The sequence below is a fragment of the Colletotrichum fructicola genome (genome assembly GCF_000319635.2).
Source record: "Colletotrichum fructicola Nara gc5 chromosome Unknown KSG_Nara_v1_contig04, whole genome shotgun sequence".
NCBI lineage: Eukaryota > Fungi > Ascomycota > Sordariomycetes > Glomerellales > Glomerellaceae > Colletotrichum > Colletotrichum fructicola.
Window position 1 is genome coordinate 5,656,438 of NW_027094054.1, and position 16,755 is coordinate 5,673,192.

The window sequence follows — 16,755 nt, forward strand, 5'->3', positions numbered from 1 at the left end:
TCCGTTCCCTGCTAGTCTTCCTTCTCGACCGGGCGTATGGAATAATGGCAAACACCGGCTTGCGGGGTTCGAAGCTGGGGTAGACGTGGCCGTCCACCCCGTATCTCAACGTCTTTACGGAGGATGCTGCGTGATTGGCCGCTACATGATTGTTGCCTACAGGGACGGATACACCCGTGTTACAGGTGAGAGTTGGGGGTGAGATCGTGTGGTTCCCCGCATTGCCCCAGTTCCGATGGTAATCTCAGAGCTGTCACGTCAATTGGCGTCTCCGATGTTGACGCCATGTTCATGCTTGTCAAAATACCCATGGAACTTGTGGGGTACTGCAGTGCCGACCGCTCAACGGCCTGAGCTAAACACCTTTCGGGCGTGTTTGAGCACAAGATAGGAAAGGCCAGAGAGGAGAATCCGGTTTTTGTTTCCCAGCTTAATCTTCTTACGGGGCAAAGCTTATGCATGAGCTTTGTTCAGGCACGGTATTACAGACCGTTTTAGCGCCTCTCTCGGACGTGACTTCCCATGAAGGAGCATAGAAGGAGTATTCCACCGCACGCTGTACCACCAACATGAGCTTCTGCAGACCCGATACTGACGAAACGACGACGATCTTTGCCTGCTTTTGGGAGGTTAGAGCCCAAGGATGCGTGTAAATCCCAATTTGTGGCTGAGGAGGGGTAAGCTCTCTCTCACCTCCATCTGATGTCTAGTTCAGCTGGGCTTGCCACATGGCGCCCACATGGCCTCGCAATATCGAGTCCCGAAAGTGAAGATCATGGGATCAATCTAGTTTGAATGCCATCCTTGTTCCCGACTACGACGTCTTCTATAGCTCGAATGAGTGAGAGAGTGTTCAAAACGAACCGTTAGTACGCCGCCCATGGACTAGTCAGGGCACCTTTATTTGGACTCTCTATTTGGTTTCATGTCATACCTTGGCTTCCAAGCTAGGGCTTGATGTGGCTCAGCTTTTCCTGAAGATCTTCTGTGGCCATGTTGGTCTCCAAATCTCTACCACCCAATGTCCGCAGACAAAGAACAAAAACAGGTAAACATCTTACAAGAAGCCAGACATCGGGTTCAAGAATCAGTAACTAACATGGTCACCAGGTTGTATATCATGGTATGCTGCTGTTGACCTATCCGATTAAACAATGGTCTAATCAATGTACAGCAGAGAAGCGCGGAAGAAATGTTGCGAGCGCAAGCCCGAGTGCACACGTTGCTCTCTCAAGGGCCTGAGTTGCACGTATGAAGTCGTTGAGCCGAAGCGGTCGAAGACTACCAAAAGAACGTCACCGTCGTTCAAGAAGGCTCGAAATATGTTCGCGGGAAGAGAACTCAAGCCGGAGGAGGGGTTCATCCACACTTTCGCAGTCACAAAACCAATTCCCAGCCGTCCACCTGAAGAGACCATTGACCTCACGGTCTCTCCGCAGCTGGACGTAAACTCCTGCAACATGGACTTAGACGAGTCAATGGAGTTGTTCGACACTTTTGGAAACAGCAGCGAGTCAGAGGTTTGCTCAATCCTCACCAACAGCATCTTCGACGATTCAGTATCAGCCCGATCTGGCTCAGTAGACCCCATGTCACTGTCACTTGAGCTACCCTTCTCAATATTCTCCGACCTGACAACAGACTCACAAAGTCGAAAGCTTTTGCATCACTTCTGCAGCACCCTGTCGCCGCTTATCGTCTTTGTTGAACAACCGCACAACTCTTTTCAGGACCTCATCCTACCTCTTGCCTACGACAACTCACCTGTCTTCTATGCGATCTGTGCTTTTGCCTGTGGTCACTTGGAGCATACTGGCGTCTATGAGTCTAGACACTCGTCCGAGTACAGAGCTTTGGCGGCGAAGGGTGCTTTTGAGTTGGTGCAATGGAAATGCCAGCATGAGGAGGTTCTGGCAACCGTTATGCTGTTGGCATATTATGAGGCAGTGAGTGCGGCACTTGTGCTTGAACTTGGGAGGATTGTAGCTGACTTCCTAGCTCACGTCATCTAATGCCCCTGACATGTTCGTCGGACACTTGAAAGCAGCGTTTCTGGTCATCAGCTCCATCCCCGAGTCCGAACGAAGTACTGCAGTCTGTTTTCTGGAGAAGGTGCGGAGACATGGCGGCCCCCATGAGAGGTGCTTAACTGACAACACACAAAGGCCTTTCACTACTATGATGTGATCTCTTCCTTATCACTTGGGATGAGTCCCGTTTCAGCAGTGTCGGTGTCAGACTACACATACCCGTTAGCAGTCATGACCTCCTCGAAGCCCAACGACACCACCCACGCGGATCCTTTCATGGGGCTAGTGGGCGACCTATGGCCAGTATTGTACCGTCTCAGCATCGCAATGTCGCTGAAGGAGGATCTTGAAGCAGCCGTCGCAGCCAATCAAGGGACCAAAGCAGCCGTTCTCAGGGTCGAATACGAGTCAATAACAAAATCGACAGAGAAGGCCCTTCAAAGCTGGCAACCATCCGTCGACCCGAGCAACATTTTGATGTCTCTGGAGGAAGATGGGAACGCCCAGCACCAACATCTTGAGGCGATGGTTCATAACGCTCAAGCCTACCGCCATAGCGCCCTGGTTTATCTACACCGGACTGTCTATGGTTACCCGATCAGCCATCCCGAAGTTCAGAAGAACACTCATTTGTCTCTAGAGAGCTGCATGGCGGTCATCGCCTCTGGGGGACCCGCAAACGCGCTCTTGTGGCCTTTATACGTGGCTGCATGCGAGGCCGTGACGGATCATGATCAGGGACTAGCGAAATCAGTGTTTTTGGAGATTGGAAGAAGGCAAGGTATGGTCAACATTGAACAGGCGCAGGGGACTGTTCTTCAACGATGGGCCGGGGGAAGCGGAAACGGCTTAACAGGGCGTGAGATGGGCACATGGGCCAGAACTACAGGAGGCATGTTGCATGGCATAATATTAGGCTGAAGAGATTGCACTAAAAGCACCATCAAGTAATATGTAATGTTTGGTTTCAGAGGACTGCTCATCCACCGTGATACCATGGCTTAGAGCACCGCAAAGGCTGATTCCGTCGACTTCGTGACTGGGATGCCCATGGAGAGTCGCCTCATTGGCAGTTAAATGTTCAATCAGAGAAGGACACGACCGACTTGTGCGACGCACCCGGGCGAACCACTATGCCTTGCGGGCAGTGCATCTGCATGATAGCTACCCCGCCTACCTACATTGGCATAGGCTCTCATTCGCCAGCCTGATCTTGTGGTTGGAATGGTGAGGCAGATTCTGTCGTTTTGCTCTTCTTTCCCATCTCCCATCTGTTTTTCTTTTTGACGCTTCCACTAAGATTCTCCAAGTTTTTCTCGAATTCGACCGAAGGGCGTGACCATCGCTGGGTTGGGACCCCAGTCATTTCAATTCCTCAGCAGCTCGCGCGACTCATCCCCATGTGCGATGGCCGAATTATTAGGGACAGTCGTCGGCGTGGTGTCCTTGGGTCTTCAGGTCTGTTCGGGGATCACCAAATACCTCGACGGAATCAAGGGACACAAGGATGAAATCGCCTCAGCTTCTCGGCTATGCCAGTCCTTGCAAGGAGCAGTGGATCAGATACAAGCGATGCGAAACAACATTGCAGCAGCGTCGAGGGGACATGACACAGCTATCGAGCAAGCCATGATGGCTGCAAACGCAGAGCTCGCGGCCTTACGCACGTTCGTCGATGAAGTAAGAGGGAATGACGACTCTTCCAAATCCATCTCAGAATGGATCAAAGACCGCACAAATCGGGTGACGTATCCGTTCCGACGAGGTCATCTCGATCGCCTGGAAAGTCAGCTGTTAGAGGCAAATAAAGCGTTGCAGTCTGCTATCCAGGCAACTCAGCTGTACGTCGTATGTGGAACTGTCACGAGGAATGATGAACTAACAGCGTTCAGTGCGATATCTATCGAGACTGTCAATGTTACTCGAAGCATTGGAGACGAGGTAACGACAACGAGAAGCGAACTGAATGCCAAGCTCGATAACTTACAGCAAGCTTCGACTGACTGTGACCTCGCGATCGAGGGAAAGCTTTCCGATGGCTTTTCACAATTGAGTCTATCGCTTGATACATTCGTCCCACAGGCACAGCAGCACATGGAAGCGTCGTCTCTCCATTTCACTCGCATGGAGAACCGAATTGAAGAGATCGTTTCTGCGCTTGTTTCTTCTGACTTCCAAATCGTCTTGAGGCGGGTTTTGACTAAACCAGATGCCTTGCGCCTCGCGTGTAGAGAAGCTGGTATCGACCAACAATCGTCAGGCTCATTGCAAACTGCCCGCGAAAGCAGGTCGACTATGGACAGCATGTTTAGTTGTCGATGTAAACCACGACGGATGAGGAAACAAATCAAACGGGGATTCAGTTCAGCTTTCGTTACTGCAGAAAGTCTTGCGGAGAAAGTACACGCACCTGATTGTCCACTTGCGGGAGTAGGGTCGCAGAAAAGTTGGTCGTTCTGCATATCAACGAAAGCATTTCGAACCCTCATGTCTACAGCGATTACGTTTTCAATGTCATCGACGTCTGGAGCGGGAGGATTCAGTATATGTCCGTCGCTCAGGATAAATTTCATCTGCAATCACACGCCGGCGTTTCGTATTATCAATGTGATTAAATATTCGACTAGACTGGATGACGAAAGCTTCTCCCTTGTTTTACAGAAAGGCCTGCAAACCCTCCGATGGATGTTCAAAAGCGGTAAGGCATCACCACTTGATGTCGACATTGACGATGGGAGTTTACTCTATGCTGCCACTAATGGATCAGGCATGCAATCTGCAAGTGGGTTGTGGAAGTTGAGGCCTTTCCTGGAGTATCTTGTGGCTATCGGCGTGCCCAGAGATCAGCCAGACGAGAAAATGAACGAGTGAGTAAGGATAGGTAGCCGACTAACATGTGTATACTAATCAGGTTTGGTAGGCTTCCTTTTCATAGCTTATTCAAATGGTCCGCTTTCCGGTTAAAATTGGACGAGTATTCCAAAGGTTCTAATACCCACTCCTACAAAGGTACCGGCTTCGCATCAGTGGCGTTGGACTACCAATTCCTCATGCCGGATGATACTTCCGTGATATCCGATTACGCAGCTTCCCACCGATACGGTGCCAACTCCATCAACATGAAGTTCTTCCGTGAGGTAGCTCGTGCACTTCCCGGAATGACAGAATGTATGTGTCCGTCTGCATCAATACTCGTGGAAGGCAACTGAACGTTTTTAATAGGGTATGGAAATGAACTACACACAGCAATCATACAAAAGAACGAAGTAAAATTGGTCGAAATCTTGAAAAAGGATACTGCGAGGGCCACACTTTGGGAAACTGACACGTTCGGCTGCGCAGCTTTGGAGTTGCTTACTTGCTGGACCCAGGGGATGCAGCTTGTTTTCTTCCACTGGGGATCGCAGATTCTACAAGATGATAACTGCCAGAGGTTATCGGTGCTTTGTCACGCCCTAAACTGGAGTACAGAGATGTGTTCAGTGTCTTTGTCAGCAAGATGCCCTCGCACATGCGTGTGTGCTGATAACGTGGTGGTGCTCTTAGAGGCAGGCTGCTTGATGAAACTCGACCATGACCTGCTTTGCATGGTTCAGACGGCATCATTGCGGGCTCAAGAAGCAGTCTTTAGCCATTTAAAAAGGCGGCGGGAGGAATTGGCGTACCTGGCAATGGGTAGGCTTTCCCCGACAGAGATCAAGGATTTCGGGATCTCAGAAAAGACGAGACTCGACATACAAACTGAAGAAGTGGTCAAAGCATTGGAGAGACGGGGTATTCCAGTGCCGCAGCGGCTTCAGACACAAGTTGTGGATCCTGACGACAGCCTGAATCGGTGGTCACTGTACCACCTGATCAGCACTTTATGGATCGACCCGGATACGACCCATTTTCTGAACATGGCTCATTCCCATGGTTTCAGAGAATTCGATCAACCGGATAATAATGGAATAACGCCATCGTTGCACACTCACTCACTAATGACGTTTATGAACCTCGTCAAAATGAGTGCGGATTCAACTCGTCAGGATCCAGGCTCCGTAGCTGGATTTACGGCTACGCACAGAATCTTCGCGACTCTCGACAGTCCCACGAGCATCAAAGATAATTATCCGATAATGTTCGATATCATAGCACACATACGGCTGTCTCATGACTTCCCGTTCGAAGACGAATGCATATGCGAATGTACGGGTAATGGCTGCCACCCGTATTCCATGACATGCAAACAGATGGTCAAAAACTTTTGGTTCGACAACAATAACTGGAAAAAATCACTGGATCGCCTTTCAAATCTGATGGCGCCAGTTTTAGATGGCAATTTGGATGTGCCAGAGGACTTCAAGTCAATGGCGGTGCGAATGGCCACATTCGAGGCCCTCTCAATTCATCACACTTGCTGTGTCCGCTACGGCGTACGGCGAGACATCGACGACGAAGATATTCAAGAGTTCTTGGAAGAAGACTCGCGGGCGATTGAGATCCTGCATGAACTGCTACCCGAATTCGAAGCCAAGCTTGTGGAAATGAGCTGCAGCTTTTCTGAATTCCTGAGGACATATTGGAAAGAAAGAATGGCTCAAGTTTTAGAAGAGCTGAACGAACCGCAACCCCTGACAAAAGACAATTTGAGAGAGATCAAACGCCTGGGGGTTGACCTCCGAGTTGAAGATGAGGATGTCGACAAAGCGGGGTCAGAATGTGGGCTATTCGAATTCTACATGGCTTACTTGGATGGGATCATGGAGTAAATTGGCGGCTAGGTCGACAAGCGAGGTATTACAACATCAGCTGAGTGCATGCAGTTTACTCAACTGGAGCTTAGCTCTAGTGTCGGCGGTATTGTTTAATTGCTGGCGCGCCCGTAGACCGCTGAGTGGAATTGTCACTACGTAGGTCGTTATGAAAGTCTGAGGCTCCGGATGGCAGCAATGCTGATGCTACAGGCCCGAAGTTCGAGTTTCAGGCCTCAGCTCTGATACGACACAGAATGTTTTCATCAGGCATTCGAATGTATGATCAACACGAAGGACCGGGTAGCGAATTATTTGAACGTTTAGATCTTCGCATCGGAGTAATGTGCGGTCAAATGTGATTATACTGCCGGGACAGGATTGACAACTTCAGAGGCAAGGGGCCAGAGGAGCGCTACGCAGAGCGGCTATCGGTCATTGCACGTTGATGGAAGGTCAATATCAGTGTGTAATCCACGAAGTTCGGCTCGTTTCTTGCGTCTTGTAAATTTGGACCTCAAAACCTACGACATTGCTGCATATGTTTCGCTGGGCAAATGCAGTTGAGGGTCCTCAATCACTTTTTACTTTGATCGTTGAGCTGGGGTTCGAAATGCTCAACTCGAGTCGCTGGTGTGGGTTGGCTTCTCTTGACATGCATACATCATCCGAGACTCACGGCCATGGGAGCGTTGAAGTTGAACGTTGAAGTTGAACGTTGAAGGGGGACGCATAGCGTCCATATTTTGATTCGTGATATTTGGTCATTATCTCCCCCCATAAGGGTATTGTTGTAAAAAGAACATCGCTGGAAAGACGTCACCGCGCGAGTCTCATGACGTCCGATGGCGACGTTTCTCATCGGACAGGGCCTTTTGAAGTCATTACCATCAGTCATTGCAGTTCCCAAAAGAAGTAGTTTTAAGTTCGTTCCCGTTCCTGCCTACGCACCTCCTCCTGGAAAACATTCCGCCCGGGCGAGTGGGGCGGTGGACTCGTTGGTTCGAGTTGGATATTCGCGTCGTTCTTCAGTCCGCGGCTTTTTGGCGGACCAGCGACGGTTTCGTGGTATTTTGCTGCTGCTGCGGCAGCGGCGGCCGCGTGACGGCGGCGTCGGCGGAAGCATAGCCAGAGCATTACGCCGACGATTGCTAGGGTGATGAGGATGACGGGGAGTATGATGGCGACTAGGTTCGGACTTGAGCTGGAGCTGCCGTCGATGTCGAGTGCTGGGCGGATGGTGAAGACGGGACCGGTGACGTTCTGCTGCTCGTCTGTGATGGGGTCGTTGTACATGAGGATGAGGGTCATGTTATTCGAGTCTTTCTCTTCGAGATCGCCGACGCGTGGGGTCCAATACGCCCATCCGTCGCCGCCGCGGATATTTGTTACGGAGAATGCGGGTGCCGCATCCATATTTCCGGTGTTACTGACATCATACCCGACGATTCCAATTGGCGTGTTTGGGTCCTCGAAGAAGGTAGTGTCCCAGGTGACTAGAGGGAGAAAAGGTTAGTTGGGGGAGGGGCCGCGACTCAGACTTGATTTAAGCTTACTGTAGTACGTTGTCTCCACGTGCAGAGTACTACCACGTCGCGGCTGGCAGAAGGGAGCGTCGGTGCCCGGGTTGTTGTTGCATACGGAAAATACTCCTCCAAATCCTAACGTGTTGCTGGCTTGCGGCGGCGGAGGCACGCCGGTGCTTGTTGTGAGAGCGCCGTTGGTCGCGGTGACGGTGAACACGCTGCCGGTAAGCGAGTACGGCGGCGGGCTGAGGGTGGTGCGAGCGCCATTGCTGGTGACGACTGATGGTGTGATGGTTTTCGGTTGACCTTCCTCATCGACGGTGATCCATTCGTTGACGGGGCCGGGGCCTTGTCGAGCTTCGATGGCGACGGCGGATGATGTCGCAAGTAATGTTGTCACAGCGAGTGCTGACAGGAGGAGTCGTGTATTTGAGAACATGGTCTGGACTATGCGTGGGTCAAAGGCCGGAGGAGCTTAGACGTCGTGTTCGGGGAGGAGGCATTCGGCCTTCGTGTGGTATGCCGTGCCACTATTCCGTCTATCGTCCGTCGCAAAATAATAGGAATCGGGGATGGTGAAGAAGCTCGACACGGGACGTCTTAACAGACGGAGCGACGACCGAGGAGAAAAAAAAAACAGAGCAGATCGACTGATGAACAACCCCTAGGACAGAATGCAGCCGTACCTTGCTGGGCCTGAAATAATAAGCGGCAGCAAGGGAGCGGAGAGATGGGACCCAGCAGGAGCGGATGGTTGCCGGCTGGGGGACTCGCAACGCGTCATACGAAAGGAAAATGGAGAGGCATCTGGCGGTGGCCTGTCCCTCTCGTGCAGCTATTACTGCGTGCTCTAAGCAAGCAAGGCTAGGCAAAGCAGGCAAAGGCTCTCTTGGCTTCGGGCTTTGGATGCTTGGGTGCTTGGGGTGGCTGGCGGGAGCGGCAGCAGCAGTGTCCGTAGCAGCAGCGAGAAAAAAAACTGGCAGAGAAGAAGCAGACGATAGTGATGGCCGGCGGTGGGCTACCGTGGGCATATGGGCGCTGAAATGGAGTGAATCGGGTGGAATGGGCTTGCTTCTTGTGCTCCGCCTGTCCCGCTCCCAAGGTCTTTGGCGAGGCGCGGCGCTGGCATCGGCACCAATGAGGAGGATTCTGGGCGTGAGGGCGCATGCTTGGCAAGAGACAATCGCGGGCATGGCACGGCAGCGTGGCAACCGGTTGATAATGGGCGGAGACTGCCAAGGAGGCTGGTGATAGGTTGAGTAATGGGCTCAGAGGCACCAAGAGGGTCTCGGGGGTCTTGTGGTGGGAGCTTGGACGGCTTGGACGAGTCGACGAGCACGTTGTTGTCTCGGCAAGCTCCAGTATTGCTCTTGGTATTTCTTGGGTGCTGGTGGTCGAACTTAGAATGCCCCTGTCGATGCGGTATTGGCGTTTCTGGGCACATGTCTCACGGCATGTCGACGGTTCGATGTAGACGAATGATCAGAGCCCTTCGCGCGATGCCGCCGCAGACCTCGCCGTTGAACCGTTGCGTTTCCATTGCCGCATTGCCGTGGTCGTGACTGATTGCCGGTCTTGTCCCGTCCACCGCATGTTGAACGATGCACTTTAGTCTTTTCATCTCGTCTCGCTGTAATGAGTGTTCGTGTCTTGACTCTTGACATCCATCTGGCAGCTCAAACCAGGCCGCGCCAAAGCCTGTGCGCTGATTTTTAGCTCGGGCAAGCCGCAGACGAACACCAGTCGCACATTTTCCTGGGCAGACAGCGACTGAAGCCCCCCAAGCCGGGACTGGCGACAGGCAATGGAACGCCAAGGATTGGCTCTTTGGATTCGGCATGGAGGGGCGATACGACGGCGACAGGGAACATGGCGATAGGGTCGGGGCCACGGATTGCGGTAGACTCGAATGCGGGGGTGGCCAGCAAGCCCTGCCCTCCACCCTAAGCAGTCTGCGCAGTCAATGTCTTGCGCGAAATCAGCGAGGGCGACAAGGTGTCTGCCTGGGTTCAGTGTCTTCAGAGGGCTGTTTCTGGTCGTTCCAAAGCCATCGCCGCCGTCCTCGGGATGCGATCGCCTAGCGCAATGTCACCAATGACATGGGACTGACGCTCGTACCGCACCGTCGAAGTGGCTTCTGGAAGGGATCTTGAGGGACGTTTCGGGATATTTCGAGATGACAGGCAGCGGGGGGAAACGCCCATCTGCTCGATTGACGCTTGATGATTGATTCATCCCATCATTGCGAACGTCGAGGATGCCCTGGGGTTGCGCTCTGGACGAACCAGGTTGTGTAACCGCGCAGGAAAGTCTAGCCGGATCGCATGCCCGTAACTGTGTCAGAGGCAGCTGCACGACACGCTGACTGACTTGGCTGAAGTTCGAAGAGGTGGGATGATTGCGATTGCGATTGCGATGGCTCGCGGCGTGAAAGGAGACGACTCGGTGGTTGGTCAATTCGAGGGCGAAGAAGGAATCCAGAAACAAAAGGCCCTTGGCTCTTGGCTCTGCTCCCTTGGGACTTGGTTGCCAAACGGCCAGGCCTGGCTTTGTGACCATCGAACTGTCGATCTGGGCGAGCAGCTCGCTAATCCAGGCCATGTGGATGCTGTGCCGTAAAAGTGAAGATTTTGCGCATTGGATCTGGCGATGTTTGAGCGACAGAAACGGACATGGAAATGCGCCGGCCACAACACAGCGGAAGGAATGGCCCCTGTGTTCCTTCCCACACTTTTCGGGTAGGGGCCACCCACCGCTGCTCCTTCCTGCAATGCGTTGATGCACTGGACACACACTTTTCCCCTCGTCACCTCCAGCAAACTCGGACACCTCCCGTCGCCATCACCACCACCACCTCCATCAACCTCCATGAACAAGATCCCGCATCCTTGGACGCTACCAGACACCCGCCGAGACACCGTTCAGGAACCATCAAATGACATCCCGGGCTAGCAGCGGCGGTGAGCCTAATTTGGCGCCACGAAACATTCAGCTGCACCCAGCCGCAAAAGGACAGAGAGACATGCGATGACGCCCTCGCTTGTTAACGATGTCTCTGAGGTTTCTTCCATGAGGTCCTCGCCCGCTATTCGCAGGAACATCTTCGCATCGGCCCCTCAGCTCGAAACCAAATCTCGGGAGCCTCGTCGTCATCCTCAATGCCCCTCCTCGCAGTCGTCGGCACCAGGGCCAAAGCCTCAAAGTCGACCGGCGACCTGCCTCGTTCGGCCGCCATCGGGACGTGGGACCCTCGCGTTTCCACCGAACAAGATGCAGCTAATGCTGTCTTGCATGCTTATTCCCCCACATCGTACCCGCCGCTGCCATCTCGACCGCAAATGTGCGTCTTCTCGCCCAAGTCTGACAGCTTAATGCAACCGCAACGCCATTGCATGCACCAATCAGCCCAGCCGCCCTTCCGCCATCCTGCACCCGCGCCGAATCGGTCCCAGCCCCTCACGATCCTCTGGGCGGAGTGACGGCCATGTTCCGCTCCAGGAGTGTCTTTTTGCTGGCCACCTGGCACAGCATCGGGATGTTTCAACTGCACGGCTTTCGGCTCCAAGCCCACGTTCTTGGCATATTTTCATGATGGCATCACCAACTGCCGCTGCTCGACTGCCACTGCCACCATCCCAAGAAGCGAGCGACAAAAGCAATTCCGATGCCATGGGACGACTCGAGGGGTTTAACATGGGCAGAGATGCATCTCAGAGGCACAAGCTCGCCCGTCATCGGCCACCACCGCGCACCATTCGCCAATCCCCCAACCCGTGGGTCATGGCCTGTTGCCCGCCTCTCAGCCGCCGTTCCTCATTGCGCTAAAAGAGCTCTAAGCTCCAAGGAGGCACACAGGATCGTCTCCCCGCAGGCATCTCGACCTCTTGCCTGGCGGAGAGGGGGACATCGACGAGCCTCTGCCAGTGTCTTTTTAAGTGGAGTTGGCGCTGGCTTACCTTGAAAGCCTGTCGGTTGAGACCTCGCTACCCGTCGCGTGAGATTCCAGTTGCCCAGCTTGCGCCCACGTCTGCAGCTCTGTCCTTTGGCTTTCGCCGTCTACAAATCCCAAGTGCCTCTGGATCTATTGAGCTAAGGCGGGGCAGCAAATCGCAGACTGCTTCAAGTGCTCGTCATGAAGGGTCTACAACACATTGCCCTGGTGGCTGCGGCTGTTGCTGCTATGACCGCCGCCGCGCAAACGTGCGCCGACGTGATCGTACCAAGCTACACGCCTCCTCAGGTCGCCGCAGGCTGGCAAGCACAGCTGGTAGCGAATGGTTATAAGAAGCCACGGACTATTCATATCGATGGCGAGGGCGCGCTGCTTGTTCTCGACGCCGCCGTGGGCGTTTACCATGTCACCTTCAAGGACAATGGCGGGACTTGTCTCACGCTTGCCGAAAGCAAGCTCATGATCAATAATACCCGCGTACGGCCAACATCAACTTGAATCAAATTCCAATCACTGACATTTCATCTAGTTGACCCATGGCATGGCTCTCTCTGAAGATGGCAAAACTATCTACGCTTCCTCGGTCTCTCAGGTACTCGCATGGGCTTACGATCAACAGGCCGGCACTGTCAATACAGAGCCTGCAGTTGTTGTCGACAACATGGCGAATAATGACCAGACGACACGCACCCTCGTCATGTCACAGGCGTCCAAGAACTGGCTCGTTGTCTCCCGTGGTGTCGATGAGAACTTCGATGTCGATGCTCTGGATACTTCATCTGGTCATGCCCAAGTCAAGGCCTTCGACCTGAGCAAGGTAGGCGACGATCCCTACGACTTCAACACCGATGGGAAGCTATTGGGCTGGGGTATTCGAAACGCCGTTGCTGTCGCCGAAGATCCCGCAACGGGCAAGATTTGGGCGATGGACAATTCTATTGACGATATCACCCGCAACGGCTTTGACATCCACACGAACAATCCTGGTGAAGAGTTGAACCTGCTTGGCACAGTTGCGAATGAGACCGAAGCTGGAAACTATGGATATCCCCGCTGCTTTGCCGTTTGGGACACCAGCATCCCTCTCAACGATTCTCTTCATGTCGGGGACCAGTTCTCGATGGAACAGAACACTACCATGAATGACACTCGCTGCCATAACAACTACATCGCTCCTCGGTTGACGTTTCAATCGCATACTTCTCCCGTCTTCCTCAAGTTTACCAAGGACGGCTCTCGCGCTTTCATGTCCTTCCGCGGCAGCTGTGAGTTAGACACTCGCCGAATAACCAAGCAGCGTGCTGATCAATTTCGCAGACAACCGTCCTGAACCTGTCGGTTATGCCTTGACCGCCGTCGAGTTTGCCAAGGGTGAACCTGTTGCCAGCAGCGACTCGACTAATGCCCTCAAAAACATCATGTACAACAAGAATCTCAGTGCATGCCCTGATCAATGTTTCCGACCAGTTGGCCTCGCCTGGGACTCCAAGAACAGACTCTTCATGACTTCCGACAGCACTGGCGAGATCTACATCCTGCAGCAGAATGATACCTCGCCTACCTCTACCTCCCCAGGCTTTGTCGTCACTTCAACAGCAAAGCCTGATGCAGCGAGTGGTATGGCTCCATCTCTTGGTCTCGGCTTCGCATCTCTATGCAGCTTCTTGTTTTTGTACTTCTAGTTGGTCGCTCAGGCGACTTGGTGACGAGTCCTCGCAACAGAATTGGTGGAACGCAGTTAGTCTTGTAATTCGAAGCACAGCACTACTGTGTACTGCCGGTGCAGGAGTAAAATCGATGTCATCCTCAGCCATGAATTTAATCAGTTATGCTTGGAGCACAATCATTCTTATCGGGCTCGAGTATTGATAATGTCAAGCAAAGCTTGTTAACATTACTAAGAGGGCATATCTACCTAGACTTGCGGAAAGTTGTAGGGCTTGGTCTCCTTCGAATTAGGCCAGCGTACCGGGATGAAATCAGGCAAGCAGCAGACGTCCGCATATCGGAATTGGAGGGCGCGCACCCTTGTCATGCAGCTTGCCTTGCGCTATCGGTCATGAGTGCTGCCAAGTCTCCACTGGAGGACACACCGCATGAGAACAGCCTAATTCCTAAAATTCTTTCGCGGATTGTTGGTCAATCATCCTCCAAGACCGCATCTGGACCTTCGGCTTGGCACGGCAGGTTTGTGCGTCTCGTCGCGATGCTTTGCGATTACTGCGTCCCGATCTTCCAAGGACTCAAGGGCCCTCATCATCCCAATTCAAAATCACTCGAGAATTCGGTTGCTCAAGGCTGTCCCATTTGCAAGGAGCTACTCTGGAGCAGGAGAAATTCCCCGGTCGGAAGATGGGCCTCGTTGCAATGGACGTACACAATTTCCGGTCCACCGCACAATACTCCGATGCACCTCGATCTTCACTTTGAAGTTGAAGATCACCAAAAGAGGTGGGCAGAGCAACACTTCACTCTGATTCCTATCCGTTCTTCAATCATGGAGTTATCCATTAGCACAAGAAATGGCACACTGCAAGTCTCCGAGTCGTTGGAGACTGCTCGTCGATGGATGCATCTTTGTTCAGAGACGCACCAGGAGTGCGGAAACCCCAATCACACGAGCACGTTTCCTACACGGTTACTCAAGATCAGGGCAGCTGGTCTACAGCTTATCTTGACAGAGGTAGAGAAACCAACCGGTGCCTACGCTACACTGAGTTATTGTTGGGGCCCGCCTCCTTATGAGTTTCCACGACTCACAACTTCGAACATTGGCGATATGTTTCGATCTGAAATTCCAAACATTGCACTTCCGGTCGCATTTCGTGAGGCGATCGGGTTTGTCCAGGAATTAGGCATCCAATACATCTGGATTGACAGTCTCTGCATCATTCAAGACGGCGCTAGAAGCAATGACGACTGGACATTCGAGTCCTCGAGGATGAAATCCGTCTACTCAAACTCTGCCATATGCCTCTCTCTGGACAGAGCTAGATCGCCGCAAGACAGCGTGATTTACGGGCCGGATGTGCAGTTCATGACACCGTTCGAAATCAACACCACCGGAATCTTCGATGAGAATGATTTAGCTGCGGAGAGCAAGAGGTGTGCAGTCTTTTCCTCGCAACATTTCAATAATGCCTTGTACGACCAGCCTCTTGGCTCACGGGCATGGGCGCTGCAAGAGAGAATGCTCCCACCACGCGTACTAGGGTTTGGCGAGGGTGAACTCTTTTGGAGCTGCAGACAGGTCCCGCACGCATGCGAATCGTTGCCGTCGGGTACAGCATCACTCCCAGATCGCAGCCTGGGCCTCCGATCTTCCTTCATCCCTATCACGTCTGACTCGGCCGATTTGTATGACACCTGGTTCGGACTAGTTATGGACTACTCTGGGCGAAAGCTTACGTGCCCGGAGAAGGATAAGCTGGTGGCGATGTCGGCAGTGGCTGCGCTGATGGAAACGGCAACAAAGGACAAGTGTATTGTGGGCCACTTTTGGAAGTCAATTCCGTTCAGTCTCATGTGGGACGGTTTTGGGACGCCTTTCCATGGCAGTGACGAGAGTTTGGAGATCAGAAAGAGGCTCCGCATCCCGAGCTGGAGCTGGGCTTCTGAGCATCGCACAGTCTTGTCCACAGATGCGTTTTGGGCTTAAGAATACTCCCATGCGCCTTTGGCCAGTGCAGATGGGTTTTTCGAGCCGCTCCAAAATGTAACTGAGGGCCACATATTGCCATCGTTATTGCTCGAGCTCAGTATCTTTCATATCAGGGGCACGATCATATGTCGACCTGAAAGCAATGAACCACAAGACTGCGATCATACGTTTATCATCGATCACTCCGATGACCTGGTCTGCAATGTTCTTGACTGTGCCGTATCCCTGGACCGTAATGGTGGGGCAGACGCTAAAGCGGTGTTCTGTCCAATATCTCTCGCACGCTGGGGTGACGAGAGCGAGTATGCTCATGGGCTGTTTCAAGTGGAAACGGACTCGGCAGTAGATGGTCGAAAGGTGTATGAGAGGATTGCGTCGGGGTACATCAAACTCAAGCCGGGATTGTCGTGGGATAGAGTAATGAAAGGCGTTGGACTAGAACGGTCTCCTATCTTGCTAGGCTGAGCTCTCAATTCAGGAAAGCCTCACTCGCTTCCAAGCGAGAAAACAGTCAATATATAGCATTCGAGAGCAAGAGGCGGACAGCAAGACTTACTAAAGCGCGTTGTCAGTAACAAGACCACTGCAACTGCCATGGCTGGTTTGCACTGCTTGATTGCAAATGTTGAAGGGCCTAGAAACCTTGAAAATGTAATGACCATTATTCTGTTCTCATAAGTACTAATTGTCTGTATCCTTAGTTGTCTCCTCATACAGCGCGCCGACGGTAGCAAAAGCAAGGAGCTGTAACCCTATGCATGAGAAAAAGGAGAAGAGAGATGGAGGACGTGTGTTTCGAACATCCGAACTACAAAAAGGGTCTACGAGAGTGTCGCGTGACTTGGGCAGTAAA

General features: G+C 52.6%; 4 protein-coding genes across 4 annotated transcripts; 3 read left to right on the forward strand and 1 right to left on the reverse strand.

Moving 5' to 3' along the window:
* Window positions 1-993: 993 nt before the first annotated feature.
* ARA1-2 (L-arabinose-responsive transcription regulator ARA1) lies at window positions 994-5,556 on the forward strand (the record flags this gene model as incomplete). The annotated part of the gene is made up of 11 exons (XM_032027396.2): window positions 994-1,048; window positions 1,111-1,123; window positions 1,175-1,946; window positions 1,999-2,112; window positions 2,166-2,811; window positions 3,454-3,871; window positions 3,923-3,971; window positions 4,692-4,897; window positions 4,951-5,198; window positions 5,253-5,463; window positions 5,514-5,556. 11 exons carry the CDS (start codon window positions 994-996, stop codon window positions 5,554-5,556), a joined length of 2,775 nt encoding a protein of 924 aa, XP_031891763.2.
* Window positions 5,557-7,596: 2,040 nt separating this feature from the next.
* Window positions 7,597-8,728, reverse strand: CGGC5_v008441 (uncharacterized protein; the record flags this gene model as incomplete). The annotated part of the gene is made up of 3 exons (XM_032027419.1): window positions 7,597-7,635; window positions 7,715-8,259; window positions 8,320-8,728. 3 exons carry the CDS (start codon window positions 8,726-8,728, stop codon window positions 7,597-7,599), a joined length of 993 nt encoding a protein of 330 aa, XP_031891769.1.
* Window positions 8,729-12,421: 3,693 nt separating this feature from the next.
* On the forward strand, window positions 12,422-13,923 carry CGGC5_v008442 (uncharacterized protein; the record flags this gene model as incomplete). The annotated part of the gene is made up of 3 exons (XM_032027431.1): window positions 12,422-12,718; window positions 12,771-13,506; window positions 13,559-13,923. 3 exons carry the CDS (start codon window positions 12,422-12,424, stop codon window positions 13,921-13,923), a joined length of 1,398 nt encoding a protein of 465 aa, XP_031892124.1.
* A 1,097-nt stretch (window positions 13,924-15,020) lies between these two features.
* On the forward strand, window positions 15,021-15,899 carry CGGC5_v008443 (uncharacterized protein; the record flags this gene model as incomplete). The annotated part of the gene is made up of 1 exon (XM_032027443.1): window positions 15,021-15,899. The coding sequence occupies one exon, from the start codon at window positions 15,021-15,023 to the stop codon at window positions 15,897-15,899; it is 879 nt and encodes a 292-aa protein (XP_031892125.1).
* Between the last annotated feature and the right edge of the window lie 856 nt (window positions 15,900-16,755).